General features: G+C 35.3%; 2 protein-coding genes across 2 annotated transcripts; one reads left to right on the forward strand and one right to left on the reverse strand.

Annotated features, from left to right (window-relative positions):
- Positions 1–1998: 1998 nt before the first annotated feature.
- On the reverse strand, positions 1999–7977 carry LOC109009836 (cell division control protein 6 homolog B-like). Its single transcript, XM_018990469.2, has 17 exons — positions 7783–7977; positions 7535–7628; positions 7201–7421; positions 7059–7133; positions 6874–6986; positions 6650–6756; positions 6483–6542; positions 6078–6151; positions 5901–5951; positions 5650–5699; positions 4868–5000; positions 4636–4725; positions 3727–3789; positions 3537–3632; positions 3338–3427; positions 3112–3217; positions 1999–2244 (listed from the first exon to the last, which is right to left on the reverse strand). Exons 1-16 carry the CDS (start codon positions 7936–7938, stop codon positions 3161–3163), a joined length of 1530 nt encoding a protein of 509 aa, XP_018846014.2. The 5' UTR covers positions 7939–7977; the 3' UTR covers positions 1999–2244; positions 3112–3160.
- An 8638-nt stretch (positions 7978–16615) lies between these two features.
- LOC109007635 lies at positions 16616–19779 on the forward strand. Its single transcript, XM_018987395.2, has 3 exons — positions 16616–16760; positions 17092–18819; positions 19291–19779. Exons 2-3 carry the CDS (start codon positions 17291–17293, stop codon positions 19538–19540), a joined length of 1779 nt encoding a protein of 592 aa, XP_018842940.1. The 5' UTR covers positions 16616–16760; positions 17092–17290; the 3' UTR covers positions 19541–19779.
- Positions 19780–20075: the final 296 nt, after the last annotated feature.

A 20075-nucleotide genomic window follows, 5' to 3' on the forward strand; every position in this document is an offset into this window, starting at 1 on the left:
CGAGTCTAGGAAATTCTTGAGCTTCATGGTCTCATAACGGGGAATAAAGGCTAACTCAAAGAAGGTGAAAGCCATACTCAGCATGGCCCCACCTTGGAACTTTAACATGTATAGAGACTCGCCAGCCGAGTGGCGGCTCTCAATCGGTTCGTGTCAAGGTCAATTGACAAGTGCCTGTCGTTCTTCAAAGTGCTGCGGAAGGGGCAGGCTTGGGACGACAAGTACGATTAAGCATTCGATACTCTCAAGCGGTACCTCACCAACCCACCACTCCTCAGCCAGCCTGAACCCGAATAAGCCCTAAACATGTACCTGTCGATATGAAGAACCCTTGACCCGAGTTGCTAGAACTTTGTCTAGGTGTACAAAACACGACATTAACACAATTTTAAATAATGGAGTCAAAAATTACGATTGCAGGCACCAAATACACACCAACTATTATCAGTACATGGGACTTATGCAGTAGGATCGACCAATTTTTAAGATATGAGACCAAGGATCCATTGGTACTGCGTGTGTGATTGTTGAAGGCGCAAATTCTCAACAATACGTGAGGTTTATGGGCAACGTGTGAACCACACAAATTGGTCTGATGACAATAGTTCTTGATCCATATCGTAGATCTAATCTAATTTCGTAGCCTTGTAAAAAAAAGTTAAAAAAACAATAAAAGAATTTTAAATACAGAAAAGAGAAAAGTGAGAAGGAAAGTAATAGGGAGAGTTCCTCCCTTCCAAGCCTAATGGAAAGGTTTTAAATTTGTAAAGAAAAGAAAAACCTTTTTTTTTTTTTGTTAATACAGAGGTGGGGAAACTTGATTCTCTTATTTGGATATCAAGCCTTATACCATGTTTCCAATGCTAATCAGCACCTTCACATACTCTAACACCATACAAACCTAGCTTATGCAAGCAGAGGAAGTCCACCACCCAAAAATACAAAAGAATTTTTATAACAATTTCGCTATGTACAGTCGCTAGCTACAGTCGCCATGCAGTTCAATGACGACGTGGCAGCTGCTATTAATTTTTTTTTTTTTTTTAAAAAGAAGAAGAAAGAAGAAAGAAACGAAAAACAGAGTAGTGCATTTCAGATTCAATTCCCGCTTCTCATCCTAGGCGAGAAAATTTCTTCTGCGATTTGTGTTGGCGACTGTACTTGGTCTGGTTTTCTTCGACGAGATTTGTGCTTCTTATATTCTTGCTCTGGTGCTTCTTTATGGATGCAGTAATATATTTTCTTCTCCCTTTGGTAGAAGCTCCTCCTAGGCAAACTCTAGAACCTCTTCTACTTTCTTATTCCGAATTAATTCTATCAACATTTGCTGTTGAAGATGCAAAAACAACTGTGGATTAATATCCAGCATCTGCATATAAATTTCTACATGATAAACAATTAATTTAGAAAAACCAGAAGAAAAATTAATTTCTAACCATCAAGACTCCATTATGTTTTATTAGTTGCAAAAGTTTGAAGAAATTGTTTGCCTTCAAAATAACTGGGAAGGGGGCTAGGGTTTGGGCTAACAGGTTTCGGGATGAACGGAATTGGGGCGAGATAGGAAAACTGAGAAAGACGATGTAACGTTGTGACTAAAGACAAAGGCGGTAACAATTTATGGTCTCAGACTTCTATCAATCGACTCAGGGAGGGAGGGCGGCGGGTTCAAGGAGAGGGATCGTGCCGTCAAGGTTTCTTCGGTGCTTCAAGCGAGTGCTGAATCGTTGTCTTCAACAAAATGTGCAGCTTCGTGGAAGGATCAAGAGAGGGAGTTCTGATATAGAGAAGAAACACAAAGATGGAAGGACTGTGGAAGAGAGGAAACGCAAAGAGAGAAAAAAAATATGCCTAAAACGAATCATTTTCAATTTGTCACATCAGAAGCCGCTTACGCGGTGTTTGCTCGGGTCGACTATCTATAACTTTTTTCTTTTTACAAATCGAGTCAATTAATATACAAAATATAATAAACAATTAAATTTTAAAATAATAATAATATTAAAAAATAATATTATAACAATATTTTATTCAACTTTCATATAAAATTATCTCTTTTTATCACACTATACAAATCGCTCCTAATTATGTCATGAATTTCTCTTCTCATATCTTGTTATGATCATTTTTCTGGCAGCGTTTCGAGTCTTTCGACTTTTGGCTACAAATTAATTGTGCTTTCGAATTCAAAGTTCCTCTATTTTGATCTTCACGAGTCTTTCTTGCTATGCATTGCCCCGATAACTGCATCAATGCAACCAAATGTTAATCTGTTATACAACATGGACGACAAAATAATTAAATATTCGGTCTTATAAATTTACGTTTTTTTTGGTTCCAAATTGAAACTTGTATGTACTTTATTTTATAAGTCCCTTATCAATATATTGATCTGATTCTCATGTGCTAAGGCAAAAGAATCTTAAGGAGCAATGAATTATAATTTATGAATGAAAATTATATTTACAAATTATAACGAAAAATGCATCTTTCGCAATAATGATATTCTAGGATTTAATTTGTAAGAATATAATTTTAAATATTTCTTAAAATTTGAAATTTACCATATCATCGGTGCAAAGGAAATTGGTCCCGGACCACTCATTTCAAAATGATTAAGGCCTTGCTTGGTTATTCATATAAAATGATTTGAGATAAAATGAAAAGACTGTAAATAATAGTAAAATAATTTGAATTGAGATATTTTATGAGATATTAAAAATGAGAAAAAAGATTGATTAAATAGTTAAAATATTGTTAGAACATAATTTTTTAATATTTTTTTATTCTAGATTTGAAAAAATTAAGTTATTTTTTATATTTTATTTAGAAGTTTAGAAAAATTATAATGATTAAGTAATGATTAAATTAAAAAATTAAAAAATTAAAATTGAAAATTATTTTTGTTTGTATATTGGATGTTGAGATCAAATAAATAAGATAAATCGAGACCATCTCTGAAATCAAACATAGCCTAAATAAGCAAGAACTGATGTGCTTATTCACAAAAAAAAAAAAAATGCTGGTTCTTTTGGTCAAACTACTGAAAAAATGAAAGACTCAAAGACAGTCATAAGATTAATGAAAATTGTAAAAGCAAGTGATACCAACCTGTTCATTTGGACTGTGTGAACTGGAAAAAATGAACTGTTCATTTGAACTAGTCTATGTGCTTTGAGCAAAATTGCTGAAAACAGTTGCGAAAGAAACGGATCCCCTGATTCATATGTAGGAAGATGTAAATAACAAGAGAAAGAAAGAAAGATCCTAAGTGAGAAACAGATTCTGCGTGTAAAGAGAACAGATACGAGCGGATCAACAAAATTCGGGACCAAACCTGCAATGCAAACGTGATGTCTGCTTCATCTACCCTTAATGTCACTCTTTTCGATTTATCATCTCGAGATTGACCTACTTTGAGAAGCCCCTGCACTTTGAATATTTTGCCTTAGAACTTTATTCATATCTCTTCATTTTCCAAGTAAAATAGGGTATTAGAACTCTAGTGTACATACAGCCCTACAGCACTGTGTTACCTGGTCATTTAGAACTCTGCAAATGGTTGAAAGTTCCATACTCCCAACAGGTGGGATTAGGGTTGTTTTGCAGAAGTCCATGTAAGACTTATGCAGCTGCATTCAGGTAGCGAATTTCAGAAAACAGTTCTGCAGTTTCTAGATAGAAATCAAGTCAAGTATATGGTTAGGTAGTGGCAAAGAAGCACACCTCCCCTACAGTTGTATCCTTCTTTCCTCCATGGAAAAGTTTGACAGCAGAGCAAAGTACAATCTGCAGTCAATAACTTGTGCATCTCAAAATAATGTATGGAGCTTGGAAGTAAATTTAAGTGGGGCTGAAAACTTTTACGGTATATTTGGTGCAGGGCACATGATAATCTAGTGATTGAATTTATTTTTTTGGGTAATAAACATAACCTTTAATGGTTAGGTTGCGTTTGGACAAATCAATCATAATTTCAAATCCTTTAATGGTTAGGTTGCGTTTGGACAAATCAAACAAAATTTCAAATCCAAATTTTAATACGTATCCAAACAAGAAATTTGGATTTTAACACACCAAGTCCATCCATCCAAATGCACCATTAGGAGTTTGGAGGGGGTTTTTAAGGAAGGGTTTGACATTCATAAAAAGAAATTCAATAATTTCCATACACCGTCCACAAGCTTTTCTCAAAAATTATAATCTAACGTATTACATCAAATCACGTCAATTTATAAATTTACTTTTATAAAATATTTTTGTAGCTAAAACATTTCACAATTGTAATTCATAAGCACATAAGAGATCATTTTCTTCTCTTCATCATTGATAAGAAAAAGTGAGCAGCTTTTATAATTTTCGGAAAAAGAACCCAAATTTGAAGCTCTGTGCTGAGATGCTCTTTTAACTAGCCCAAATGGACCAGTGGGCAGTGGGTTATGTATCGACATCCTTATAATCAACTACAAAAACTTTTTCAATCTCGGTGCTACTCATCATTTAGCTTTTTAACCTTGCAGCAAAAGGATGCATATGTTGAAAGATTCTACATCATTCATCAAAATTGGATAAAAACAACTATGGAACTGTTATATATGATACACCATGTTTTCCGCATCTGGTACGCAAGGTTACCTGCTGATGTTGTGGGAGAGATTGTATAGTATCCACTATTGGTGTTCTATACGTCTTTGACAAAGCAACAACCATATGATCAAGCCTCACCTGCAACCAGTTTCGAAACCTCAGAGAGACAATAAGGAAAAAAAGTATAAAACAAATAGAAACTGGCAGAGAGAACAGACACAAATTTGATATTTCAGAAAGGATATCTAACTATCTAAGACGTCAATAGTTCAGAACTTACAACATCTATTTCCTGTTTTCTTAAAATATCAGCAGCTGTTGTTTGTTGTTCAAATAATGCTTTCTCTACTGTCGACAAATTGAAGTTGCTGCTAGATTTTCTCAGCTCTGCTTCTAGTACCTCAATTGCACTCCTGCATGCAGTCTTAACTGTTATAGCCTAAATTTTGAAGTTCTTATTGGATACAATGAAAGCTTATAGGTGTTTTCATTTGTATGACATCATTTTTTTAGTTGCTTTGATGGAGTTAGAAAGCCAATATCCATTGTAGTGCTCGGTACCAATTCCTGTGGTGAAACTGTTCTACATGCTAAAACGCAGACACACAAAAGACTGATACAGTAGGAAAAAAAAGCTAACTTCTTGCTGGCATCATTCAACTACACAATACCACTAAGAATGAATCCTCTATCCATGTCAAGCCCCATGAAACTTAATGGATAATGGATTGAAAAGAAAACGGTACTGTTTTAAGTTTAAATATACCCAGCAGAACCAATGTTGCCACATCTTGGAGTGTAATCTCCAACATCAACTTTCACATACTTACGGTACAACTTTTAACTAGTCAAGCTTTATCACAAAGTATTGAAATATGTATAAACTTGAATAAATATCCTAAATGGATTTGCAACTCATACCAAGCAACACTGCTGAATTTATAGTGTGTTATTTTTTTCCCACTACTTTTTGAACACAGGAATGCAGTCAAGTTCTGACACTTGCATCTACCAATTCATCATAGGCCGAACCCAACACTTCATATATCATAGAGCACTGACCTGCAAACACAAAGTGCGTTTCGCATATCACCAGAGGCAGCAGCCACTTTCTGCAAATTTTATATAGTCAGTATAAAATGATTTTCTACGCTACCCACGAGGTTAGAATCAGATGCCTTAGCTTTATGACAAAGTTATGCATCATCCTTAACGTTGGGCGAGAGAGAGAGAGAGAGAGAGAGTAAGAGGTCATGCAAAGTGAAACAAAAATTATTCATCAGAACATAGAAAATAAGTGACGGAGAACTCACTCTGGCACAGAGTTCCAATGCTTGCGGTTGAAAGACAAGGTAAGGAAGTGCCTGGTGGAGCAGAGTGACCATAATTACTCATCAATTCCCGAGACAAATCTATTTTTTCCACCAGAATCAATGCTATAAGCAAAACTACTTGTTTGCTTGAAAGTAAAACGCGAGGGCAGAACTTACCAACAGCCTCTCCTGCAGTATCGTGAGGATCTGATCTTTATCGTAGGCCCGAAAAGTTACTGCCATAGGCTTGCCTAGAACCAAAAAAAATAACGGCAGAGCTACCGATGAGTACTAACAGAAATACAGGTCAGCTGAAATATGTCATTTCACATTTGTAGTCAATATTTTGGTGGAGAATGAAGGGCAGGTTTAAATGTGGCATTTAAAGGATATATTCAGGGGACAATTCAGAAAACTTTAGTTGAAAGAGGTAATCAAGCTATTTATCTATGTCCTTCCCAATATTCAATATTCCCCAGTAGAATAAAGGGAGTACATTGAGTCTTGGATAAAAGACCACCATTAAAAGGGAAAACTTTTGCTGTCTTAAATAAACTAAACGAAAGCAAGTATCGAACTAACAGTTTAATGATTGGAGTCTCGGGAGAAAACGATCTGCTAGGTCCATTGCATTAGCTATTCCTGCAAAAGCAAAGATGAAATGAGAAGTTCATGAATGCATGTGAGGCACACAAATTGAGAATCCAATGAATTCAGGAACTTCAAAATAAAGTTACTAGGAATGGTACCAATCAAAATACATCTGGAGAAAGGTAAGGTTGTAAGCAAGAAAAGATCGTGAAGCACAGCCCGGTTTTTAGTAATTAAATAGTCCAACTCATCAGCAATTATCAGCCTGTTTTATAAAACGAACACCCACATGAGTAAAATTATCTATTTGGCGTCGTCCAATCGAGAAACAAGCACGGAAATGACTCAGAAATGTAACTCTTGCATAAATGTGTTATCTCACATCATCTTCATGACGGAAGACCGCGGGTTTTGAGAATACAAGTTCTGGAGCTGTTGCAGAGCAGAGGTAGTAGAGCCGTTGACTTTCTTTCGCGGTTGGGCATCGCCGAGTATCTGCCAATACAAACAGCAGCTAAGCATGGTTGATGTTTTAATGGAAATCAAACATGTTGTTGATAACGGTACCTTGCTGAAAATATCCGATGTATTTGCTAGAGAAGTACAATTAATGCTCAACACATCCGGCTGCTGATGACCTACCTGTTTGTTGGAGCAATTGATTCAATAGTGTCATAACTATCAAATAGAGGGGAAGCAAGAGCTTTACCTCTTTAGCCCAATCAACCAGAAGCTGTTTCACTTTTTCCATTGACAATGATTTCCCGGTCCCTGGACAGCCGCAAATATATAAACTCCCAGCCTTCTCTTGCTCCACGCATGCCTTGCAGAACTCCAAAACCCTCCTCTGCTCATCCTCACGGCACACGATGGTAGATGGTGCCGTCGAAACGTGCAAAGCCTCCTTCACCGCCCTCATCTGCTCCGTATCTACATCGATCAAAATAAACGACACGCCGAGAATATAAATAAGCAGGTTCTACCAAAACTAAAACGAACCGGAGAATAAATACATTGAAATCAATTTCAAAGTTCACAATTACCTACGGGACTCCATTTCGAATTTGGGATAAATCTATCAGTAGATTTCTTCAGTGGTGATTTTCCAGGATTTTCACTTGAATCTATGGCAGCTCTCTGCAAATAATTTTACTCTAATTTAGTTTGCTTCGAATTGCGTATACATAAACCCATCAAGTTTAAGCAAACGCGCTGTTTGTTAGAAGAACGATAAAATTGAAATGAAAAACATCAAACAGTTCGTATATAATCAGAGCATCGTAGAAATCACATTGGAGGGACAGTTTGGGCTCGCAGATGTGCATCTGCGAGGCGATTTCCACTTGACCGGTATGGAAGGCTGGCTATCTTGCGCCGCTGCAGCATCGGATCTGAGTCTTCGTTTCTGAGGAGTGGAGTCGGCGTTAGATCGGACGATGGCAGGCATGGTTAGGATTTTTGGATTTCGGGTCGTGGATCGGTGGTAATTGGTAAAAGGAGGGAAAAAAAACGTGGGGAATAAATATAGCGGCTGCGTTTAGCGGGAAAATATAGACGTAGGAAACTCATTTCCCGCCAAGGCTTTTAAAAATCCCAAGGACGACGACTCGAATTAACATTGGGATATTTTATAGTTTTTTTTTTTTTTTTTCAATATCTAGATATATTATACAATTTAAAATTAGAGAGAATCTTAATTAAAAAAAAAAAGAGATAAATATATTAAATTAATAATATTTTATTTATTAAATATTTAACATTGTCAAAATATTTCCATAAATAACAATAAATATTATAAAACCTATTTATTTATTTATTTATTACTTGTACTCTTGTAACCTTTCATTTGGGATGTAATCGAGCTGGTATTTAGCTTATCGAACTCGTCTCAATTCAAAATACTTGAGTTTGAGCTCGAGCTCAAATTTGAGATTTTTATTTATTCTTTGTTCAAGTATGACTCAATAAGCTAAATTCTTAACTCAAACTCATTTAAAAAACGAGCCGATCTAGGCTCAAATTAATTATTTTTTTAATAAGATTTAATAATTAATAAAATAAATAAATAATTTAATATTAAATTTGTATAACTAACAATTAAAAACTCTATTGAATTATAAGATTTGAGAAATTTATAAATATTTAATATCTAATTAATTGATATTTATCCATAATAACAATATATTATATGCCTACATAAATTATTAATACATACACATAATATGATAGCATATATCTATATCATATATGATTATCACATATTAGTATATGAAATTATTAAATTTTATCGACTAATTATTGTACAAATTATAAAATATAGTTATGAAGTATATTCAATATATATATAAGTAATTAGGTTAGATATTATATATTTAATTATAAAAATGTTATACTTATATTATTAGCTAATACATATATATATATGTATATATATACATAGGTATATATATATTTATTAATATATGAATGAGTTTTAATCAAGTCGACTCGGACATAAACGAGCTTGCCTTAACCAGTCTTAGCCAAGTCGAGTCGAATTTTGTCGGGCATGTGTCATTTACTAATCAAGCGGGTATCTACTTTCACGAACTAGTTTTTTTTTTTACGAGTCGAGTTCGATTTGAGTTTAACTGAGTACCGAGCAGGCCATTGAACAAACTGATTCATTAACAACTCTTTCTCTATTATTTTTGCTCTTAAAAAAACTCGTTATTGTTTTTTCCATTCTACTACTTTTTTCTTTGAAGAAAATGATACATTTTGTTACTAATTTTACAATAAAGATCTTATTAACTTTATACATATATCTAATAAATAGGGATTGATTTACTTCTTTATGTTGACTTTTGATTGGCCATGGGCCAGTTTGTAAAACTTATGTAGTAAAAGTTGTAGTACCTCTTGCATTACTCTTCACTCAAATGGTATAATAATCGAAATTCAGTATCAAACAAATATTGATTTTTTTTCTTTTTATTTATAACAATCCTAGATATTGATCTTAAACATAACATTCTGTTTTGCTAAATAAGTATGAAATAAGGGCCAAGTCTATAAAAACTTATTAAAAAATATCTTATAAGCTGATTTAGTTTGACGTAACAAATCATAACTAGTTTTACAATTTATAAACATGTCATGTCAAACTATATCAATATAATTATTTTTATAATTTTTTTTTGTATAAAATATTTTCTAATAGTAATATTCAAACATTTTTTTTTATCCAATTATCTCTTGCCTAGTCAATCTTGGTGCATGCTTGGCGACCATGAACTCCACTAAATTTCTTAGAGAGTTTTTATGTACAATGTAAAAAAACTTCAAGATTTTTAAAAATATCCAAAAACTTTAAAAAAATATCTCTAAATAATTTTCTTTTTAAAAGGAAAAGAAAAGTACGAATAGCCACCCGTGGTGCATGCATAAAAAAATACTTTAAAATTATTTATGAAAACAACTCTTAAAAAAGTTTACAGCCAAATTAATAATGTAATCTCAATAAGTGTCCCATAATCATTTATACACTATTCATGAAAATTCCACTCATCCAAACACCTCCTAATTATGATTTAGAAAACTCAAATTTTGTGTCTGATCTTTGTCACACTCTAAGATAAGTTAAAGATTAGGTAGAAAACTCTGAAGAGAATTTAATACAGCCTCACATTATGCAATAGTACGAAAATTAACAGAAAAACAGAGTCAATATTTAGAGGCTTAAATTCTTGGATTAAAAGTAGCACTCGAATTGTTAACGTCGTGTTTCGTGCGTCTTTAGTCGTGTTTCAAAAACTCGAGTTTTCGGATTGTCGCCTGCACACTTTAAGCAAACACGAAGAATGAGAGATCCCTAGTGGTGGTCAGGAAGTCTATGATATTAAAATCAGTATATCTCCTTAGTAGTTTTTGTGTAAGCTTAATAGAATCAAAGAGAGTTTCTCGTACATGGAGATTGACTCTAATACTAGGTTTTTGGTAGGGACAACTCATTCCTGACTTTGAGGGACTTATGTCATTTCCACTGTTCATTTGTCAAAATCTTTTAATGCAGCGTGACATATGGGACGACATCATTAATGCGGCGCGAAGTCTGGATAGTGGTACCATTAATGCGACGTGACTTCTTGACTCACTTTACCCATAAGTGTTCCATGTTAAGCCTCTCTATGCCTGCTATTATGAGGGTTCTCCCTATTTTCCGCCCACCTGCCTGGGTAGGTTTCTAAGGGTAATCTGTCATCAAGGTGGTGTAAGGGCAGCGAGTCTCATCCGTCCCTACCATTTACTTTCTCTATGCGGGGTTGCTTCTTGGGTGGATTTTGCTCGTGGGCGTAGAGTACTCTGCAAAAACTCATTGACTCCTTTTAAGAGGGAGATGGTTGAACTTGGCCGAACTCTTTGACTTACTTTCTCAATGGCCTCTCATGAGTTTGCTTTAAAGGCCAATAGGGGAAAATTAAACCCCTTACACGTATCTTAACATAATAATGAAAAAATATCAATACCTCATTTAATTTGAATACATTTATCTTCCAAACACACAGAAATATAACACCATGGTACTCCATCAATCGTGGTATCATATTAAGAGTATTGGTAAAGACAAGTCTCAAATGTTTCACGCAAATCTTTTATAAAAAAGTGAATTCCATTAAAAAAAATGAACTTTTTATTATTTATTTATGTTGTAGTCAACTTTTTTATAAAATGTATGTACGAGACTTGTACATGAGATTTGTATATATATATAATTATTTTTATATTAATTTTGTATATATATGTATATATTTATTTACATATACATGTGAAAAAGAAAATCATACGTATAACCTACCTCAAGCAAAAGCTTCAAAACTTTCCGAGGTAGCTAGCAACTTGCCTAGCTTTGCGATCGACGACGACGTGAAATATAGATTTAATTTTTTGAGACAACTTCGAATGGCGTAGGTGCTCTGACAGCTTCGTCAATCGAAACGGTACGTACGATACAAATACATATACATATATATATATATATTGCGATATATTTTCATGGACTTTGAATGGTCGAGGTGCTCGGAAGAGATGCTGTGGATATAACTTCAAAGCTTTAAATTCCAACAATATTAATGGTGGCCACGATCATTTATTAGGTCACCGTCGGCGATTGGTGACCATTTTGCATGTTGACAAGAACATTAATTTGCCTCTTGCTCTTAGATATTTGTTCTCTCCAATCTCCATGTTACCAAAATATCCCCTGCGCACGTGTGATCATCATCCTTGTACATACCAACTAGCCGAAAACAGTACGATACATAGCCGGAAGAGGTAAATTAAATTAAAAATATTTATATAATTGAGTTAACACGTAAAAAATAATAATCAAAAGCCTGTGATCTGATTGGCATAACTTCCGACATCCAAAATAGAGATCTGAAGTTCGAAACTATCATCTCTAACTCAAATCGAAAGTAAAAATTAAAATGAGTTTATCTCTATCATTTTTCTTTATATTGACATTAGGAAATGTTTACCGGGTCATGTGGCCAATCTATATCATGCTTGCCAAATTTCATTAGAATTATATATTATAGAAAAATTTTACTCATTGTCTTTACACTATATATATATTATACATGATTTTTTTTCCTTATTAAATGTGCGATATATAGATGATGAGTAGAGAAATTCTTTTAGTTTAATAAGAATAAAACAAAAAATCAAGTGTGATGTGTAGCGTAGAGATCGTGATGAGTAAAAGGGCTCTATACTATATACCCTCACACACATCAAATGACCCATTATTGGGGAAAGTTTTATAGCATACCTTAAATTAAGGTCTTATATATTAATAGCATTTTGACCTCCATTTTTTTAAAACAAATCTTCAAAATTTGGTTGATGATGATCTTCAGCTTCTACCCATTACTCTCATTTGTTTCTATGTCCATGATCATGAGAAATTTCACAAGCTTTACTAAAGTGAAGAAATCTAAGAAGAGAAAAGTTAAATTATTATATAGTGTGACAAAATAAAAATGTATAAATAAATTGAGGAAAAAAGAAAAAGAAAATAGTCATTATATATATAAAAGCTAAAGGAGGACTCTTTAAATTAATAATTTGGATATAAAAATATTACTGTATTTGCGATATGTCATACCAATCAGTGTGACTGATCAAGGATTAAAAACTGATCTATAGGATAATGTATTTAATTCATTTGAATGACAATGGAACCAAGAATTATGAGAGTGAGAGATACATAGAAGTAGTGTCAAAGCCTTTAGTTTTTTTTAAAGGGTGGGAGATGAGGAGTAGATCGAGAGCTGAAAAGTAGATCATGAGAAGATAAGGTGATTGGCGTGGCATTGGCGTCTGCATGTCTCTGTTTGAATATTATCCCATGTGACTCTCTCGACGTTTTCCCTTTGTTGGCTATTCCCAGCTTAATGCCAACTTACAATCACGTCTGGCCTTCTTATATATCTCTCTTTTTCCCCTTGATCACTTAGAAGAAGGCCACGCAAACCTATTTAAAGATTGTTTCTCTTGTACCTGATCATTATCTTAAAGCTTAATTAATTAGTTTCTACCCCAATAATATTGTATGTATATATTTATGAGCCAATTTCGCCAAAAATGCAATTGCATGAAAATGGACCAATATATCAGCCTCCACAAGCTGGTAAAAATGATGGGCAATGGGTTCATTAATATTAGAAAAGTGATAAATACATGTCACTTTTCACAGTACTTTACATAACAATATTATGGGATAAGTGATCATTTTCACATTATAATATCAATGTTATGTTATTAAAAAATGACATTTAAAAAGTGATTGATCACAATACTATTACTTTTTTTTCCCTGCAAAACAATGGGGAGGGGCAACTAGTGCAGCTTCTCCCTCTTGGCATGTGACCATAAGGACTCCCACTCACTGCGGCATATTTTGTTTGAGCCATAGCTACTGATTCCCGGGTGGAGCAGCCCGTTGCCGCAACTCGATAAGGTGAATGGTAGCATGCAAAGGATCCAAAGACTTTGGTTAACAAATTTTATTAAGACAAGCCATTTCAAACATGTGACCAACTCAGACAAAGGAGAGAAGAACGATCCCGTATTCTTTACTAACTGAGCTACCTTGCACCTTGGTGGTCACACGAGTACTATTCCTTGCAATACCGAAAGTAAGTTTTGAAATATCTGGAGCACAAATATATTTGTGGTTGCTCTGGCCCAATTTCATCAATATATACCCTCACCCACATCAAATGCCCCGTTATTGTGGAAAGTTTTATACGCAAAGTTGAGAGAGAGAGAGAGAGAGTCAAAGTCAACTTAGTCAAGACCATCGATTTTTCTTTTGAGCTAACGATGGAGAGACACCCCATCATGTCTATTGGCTTGTTTCTTTTGTGCTTACATGCATGCATCATGTTAATTTCATTCATAATCGGTTCTTTTTCATCATGTTTCCAAATATATATAGTGCCTATATTGGCGTTTTCTTTTTTCGCAGTTTTGTTTGTTTGATGCTCCATCTCTTCCTACATAATGCATGCATTATATATAATGTAGCAAATTATGCTTATTTTTTTCTTCGGTTAACAGACCGTTCTCACAACATCGATCCATGCAAAATGGGATGCTAGTCTAGTAAATCTATAAATTAATGTAACTTCATATCATACATTAAATTTATTTTATAATCTAGTATCTCATATTAAGTCATGTCAGTTCATGAGTATACTTTTACTGTATTTCTTTGTGGTTCTCTTAAATGAATGAAGTAAGGCATTTTCTCATTTATAACATGTTGGATATAAAACGAACCAGGGCAGTCCATTGGAAGTCTAATGTCTATCACTATGAAGAGATAATGCAAATTAACTCAGACACATAAAATGTGAAAGCAATATAAGGCAAGTTGACTCAATTACTACAAAGAATAGAAGAGACCTCTATAAAGGCAAGGAATCTCTACAATTTTTGGGAGGTCAGACTTATATAGACATATGAATCCCTAAGACTCTCTCTGTCCAATGAATGAGTCTTCTTCAACCTCCTGAAAATTCTAATCTCCTCTATTTTATTGAGAGATATGTGAGGTAATAAGAAACTGTACAACTAATCAAATATAGTGAATTTCATCTCCTAATGATTCGTGAACGTAGAATTATATCTAATTATTGTGTAAATATCTATTTCTCTTTATATACATTTTATAGGCTTTATTTATATATTGTTTATTTTCTTTGAGTATCGTAACGACTTACAAATCATTATCTGAGCCGTTTAACTGGATTCTTAGGCTGGATTATACCAAAAAAATGCATCAACAAAACCCACATGCATACATACATACATATATATATATATGTATATGTATATATTTATGATATAACCCAAATAAAGATTAAAAAAAGCTGGAAATAGATACCAAAGGCTGATTGATAGGAAATTAGAAAAACGTACGTACGAGATGAAAACACAAATTAAATTCATGGATTAATTTCATTGTCTCAACTCAACAGCTAAAACAGAATATCTGAAGCCCCGTTGGACCTTGAACCGCTGTCACCGTCACGACAGCCCGTCTTTCTCACCGATGGGGCAAGTTTCATGCCAGTTGCTTTAGCACTTAAGGCCCCTCCTACTTCTTGTCCTAGGCTCTCTCATTTTGGACCCCCCGTTCCTCACCCACCGAAAAGCTCATGTTTTTTTTTATTTAAAAGACATTTAAAAAAAAAAAAACTTGCTCCTTATATTTTTCGTAAAACTCGTGGTTTCAATCGGATTACCAATCAGTCATCAGATGATAATTCATCACGAAAAACCCGAGGTTGCTTCCGTAAGATTATTAAACAAATAAAGACAAGCTCAAAAAACAAGTTTAGATTCGCAAATCATCTCAGCTCATCTCAACTCATATCAACTCATCTCATTACTATTCAGTAACTTTAACTCATAAATCTCACTACTATTCACAACTCATCTTATTACTATTCACAATCTATCTCAACTCATCTCAGCTCATCTCAAGTCATCTCAAATCATTTTTGAATTTAAAAACAACAACAAAAAGAAAACAAGACACCTCGACAGTAATTAAACAGACACGTGTCGCTAAAGCAACGGTAGAGGTCGGTGACGTTCACGAATTTTAACCTAGGTGGTAGCTGTCTGTGTAAACACGTGGTACATAGAGGGCAGCCACATGGATTCTGGGAGTCCGTGAAAGTGGCCGCGTTGGACTGAAAACTACTCCAGTTCTTTTCCCCTCCTTGAACCACGCCCAAATTTCCTCCCCTTCTCCTTACACAGCTGACTCGGTTAGCTACTCACCCACCATCCTCCACGACATCCCTGGTGATTCATCCATCGCCTGACATTTTTCGTTTAAAATAGAAACAGAATAATCACACAATATTTTTTTTAAATAAAATAATAAAAAATACTTTAATTATAAAATTATTTTTATTATAAAATAAATTTAATTTATCCTATCAAATCGTTTCTTTTTATAAATTTATTTTTATAAAAAAAAAATTTATTATTAAATAAGTATATAAAGTAAATTTAGAAAATAAATTTTAAATTTTAAATATTATAAATCAAATTTTATTATTAAAATTATGTAGATGATGTACTATATATCGATTTAAAAATAAAATAACCCATTCATCAAATCTCTATGCATGATACTACTTCTCAATCAAATAATAATACTTGTTACTTTCTTAAGATTAGTTTGGATTGATGAGATGAGATAATTTTATATGAAAGATAAAAGTTAAATAAAATATTATTTTTTAATATTATTATTATTTTAAAATTTTAAAAAATTAAATTAAAATTTAAGAAAGTTGAATTATTTATTATATTTTATATAAAAATTAAAAAAAATTACAATAATAAGATGAGATGAAATATTTTTTGAATCCAAACATAATAAATTTGACAATCGTTAATAAGATTATTTTTTTATTTTTAAAAAGAATGTTTATGAATCTTCTTAAATGAATTTCACAAAATTGTCAAATACGAAAATTTCTCATTTTTCCTAAATTTTAAGAGGACAAGGCCAAGTCCGATACTTTATATTCTGGTGTATACGGTATGCCGTGTACCCCGCGATATTTTTGCCCATATAAAAGCACCCGAGAGTGCCCCTCTCTGGTCGAGAGGAAGCGTTAGTACTTCGCTTTGAGAGTTTTGCCGGAAATCTTCGCTGGAGCTTTATCGGGAAAATCCATCCAAGCTTTTGAAAGCTTAGTAAGTAATGTTTGGGAAAATTTTTCCTTCTTGGGGCCCTCCCTGTCATAGGTTTTCGTTTACGTGTGAGTTCGTCTTGGTTGGAGATTACCTGATATGATTTTCATGCGAAATTAGTGACCCCCAATGGAAAAGGAACTCTCTATTAGTTTATTATTATAGGGCAAAAAAATATTGTTTTTCCAATTCATAATTCCGGTTTTCTTCGAGTTTTTCCGGGAAATTCTGATGTTCTTGTCGGAAATTGATCTTAGAGTGAGATTTTTGGCGTGGAATTGCGGTAAAGGGTTTGAATTGTAAACTTATTCTGTTGGTTTCGTTGATTTTTCAGGTTAATAGTGAGGTTGAAGGAAAAAAGGCGAAGAATTTCTCGGATCTGATTAAAAAAAGTTGGAAATTTCTGGTTGGAGGAAGAGAAATTTATCTTCTCAAAACGAGGTCTTTTTTTCTGGGACTTCGACTCCTTTGAGATTTCTGAATCCTTTTCGACTTTGCTTTTTTCTTTTCTCCTTTTGCTCTCCTTTGGAGAAATGGGAACGAAGGTAGCTACGACCTGTTTGCATTGGTCGCAGCCGATTGTTCCCCAGTCTCCGTCCTCATCTCAAACGCTAGCCTCGGTGGTCTCATTTCCCGCAGGACGAAGAAGCCACCGTGGCGATGGCGGAACTCTCGTGTGCCGCTACTTGCAGAGACCGTACCGATCGGCTCTGTTCGGAGCTTCATCGACGGCGATTTTCCGTTTCCGATCTTGTGAGTACCCGAAGCCGGGAATTCAAATTCTCAAAAGAGCTTGCAGTGCCAGCTTAGATGCATTTTCGGACGAAGAATTCTCAAAGCAGATTCAGGAATTGGCACTCAAGTTCCAACTTTCGGGCGATGATGACGACAACACTGCCATCATCGCCATGGATGACTCGGAATCACAGATGGTTTCCGATTCCAGAGATGTGAATAGCGCAGATAGTTGTAGCAGTTTCGACAGTAGCGTCAACTTTGTAGAGACTCAGCACCAGATACCACAAGGTCCAAACCCATCTTCGGAGCTCGAGCCTCCGTGGCCAGAAATGCGGCAAGGGCCACCGGATTGGGCCAGAAGAGACGAGATAATCCCCGCGAGTATCGAGCGCAAGGCGAACAGCGTGGATCTTCCGCTTTCGCTTCGAATGATTAAGCGAAAGATGCAATGGCAGGAGGGGTACTTCAGAGAAGTAGGAGAATCGGCATACTGCTCCGTAAAGAAGGCCTTCTCGTCGATGGTGTTCATAATCAGAGAACTCCAAAGCTACACGTTGCAGATGAGAGAGCTTCTGTTTTATGAAGATGTGCAGGGGGTTCTCGCGCGGGTTCAGAAAGAGATGTACGCTTCGTTCGTGTGGCTATTTCAGCAGGTCTTTTCTCACACTCCAACCCTGATGGTGTACGTGATGATTCTCCTCGCGAATTTCTCTGTCTATTCCATGGGGCATAGCAACAATGCTATGGCAGCTTCCCTGCAGTTCGGACCTTACGCAGCTACGACGAATATGGCTTCAGTGGTTGAAATCGATCAGGACCAGAAGCACCAGAGGTTTGATTCCTCGGCAATTAAGAAGTTCTCGGTTTCGTCCTTGTGGGGGGAGACGACATCGATCGACGGAAACAATGGCGGAGGCGGCAAGGTCCGGCCAGTGGGTAGTGGAACCGAAGGTGAAGGAAAGTTTAATGGGCCGGATTACCACTACCGGAAAATTCTTCCCGACGGGGCTTCTTCCCAATTGTCCTCCACTTACGACGCTACAGGGGAGGGGGAGACACAGGAAGAAGAGGTGGCTCTATGGAACGCCATAGTCGAAGAAGCTTCGAAAATACGGTCCGCAATCCTAGACGAAGCTCTGGATCAAGAAACCATGCAACGGTTCGTCTCGCCGGTGACGGCGAAGATCGAAGCGGACGACGAATACGGAGAGTACTTGAGAACAGAGCTGCTGTACCTGACGGACTTGGCCCAAGAGCACAGCAACCCTCTTGTCCTCGCCAACTTTGCTCAGTTTCTTTACCTGGTCGTCCACGACTACGACAGGTACAATCTCTCTATTATTTTTCGTCATTTTTTTTTAACTAAAATTACTTCTCCTACATGTTTCAATCAATCTTCCATATCTTTTCATATCTGTCTTTCGTTTCTTCCTCTCCCCATCTTCCTCCATAAATGCCTTAGAAAAATCTTCCATTTTCAAAGCACTTCTGTGCGTCATCTTGACAGAAGCATGTGTGGTCGAGTTTTCCCTTTCATGGCAAAATTTCCTTGTTCAATCCTATCTTTTTTTTCCTCTGCGTTTGTGATTCCCACGTGTTTCAATAAAAAAAATATCTTCAATTTGGTACAAGTCATTGTCTTTTATCAAGACATTTGATAGAAAAATGTGGAAAAATGATAATATTCATTGTACCATATAGCAAATGTGGTTGAAAATGACAAAATATAATAGCCCAGAAAAGATTTTCAGCTGTTTGACCAATATATATTTATATTGTTCACGTCCCAAAACAGAGCGGAGGAGTACTTCAGGAAGGCAGTAGGGGTTGAGCCACCAGATGCAGAGGCATACAGCAAATACGCGACCTTCTTGTGGAAAGTGAAGAAAGACTTGTGGGCTGCAGAGGAGAGATTCTTGGAGGCCATCTCGGCCGATCCAAGCAACCCTTACCATGCTGCTAACTATGCTAATTTTCTCTGGAACACTGGTGGAGAAGACACTTGTTTCCCTCTTTCCCCGTCCGACACCACCCAAGATGCCTAAAATCTCCAGATGATCTAGCTAAATAATATTCCTAATTATTCCTTGTGTTTTTTAGATATACCACGTACTGGGATTGTTTAGAGAGGCTTTCAGTGCGGAAGATTTTGATTAGAAAAAGACATTAGTAATAAAGGGATTACACAAAAGTAATCTACAAACTGATTATCAGATTGTAAAATTATTTTTATTGTAAAATAGATTTAACAAATCATGTGAAATCAGGTTAAAGTTTATTTTTATATAATTGTCTGCATGCAGGAATTCTCTCTTATAATTTCATTTGTGTTAAAATATGTCATATTTTTCAGCAAATAAATAGATGTTATTCTGAATACATGTCGGGGTTGGTCGGAATGGGAGCATTATTGGGCTTTGAGTAAGCAGGCAGGTGAGGAGGGGACTTGGGAATATATGCATGGCAAATTGGAAACAATGGCAGTAGTGTCTTGATCGGCTCTCGAGATCTATGTCGACTATGGGTACTGGAACTTGCACCAATATTGGAATGAATGCTTAATTTTCTTGGGGTTTCCTT

Source organism: Juglans regia, chromosome 5 (genome assembly GCF_001411555.2).
Source record: "Juglans regia cultivar Chandler chromosome 5, Walnut 2.0, whole genome shotgun sequence".
Taxonomy (NCBI): Eukaryota; Viridiplantae; Streptophyta; class Magnoliopsida; order Fagales; family Juglandaceae; genus Juglans; species Juglans regia.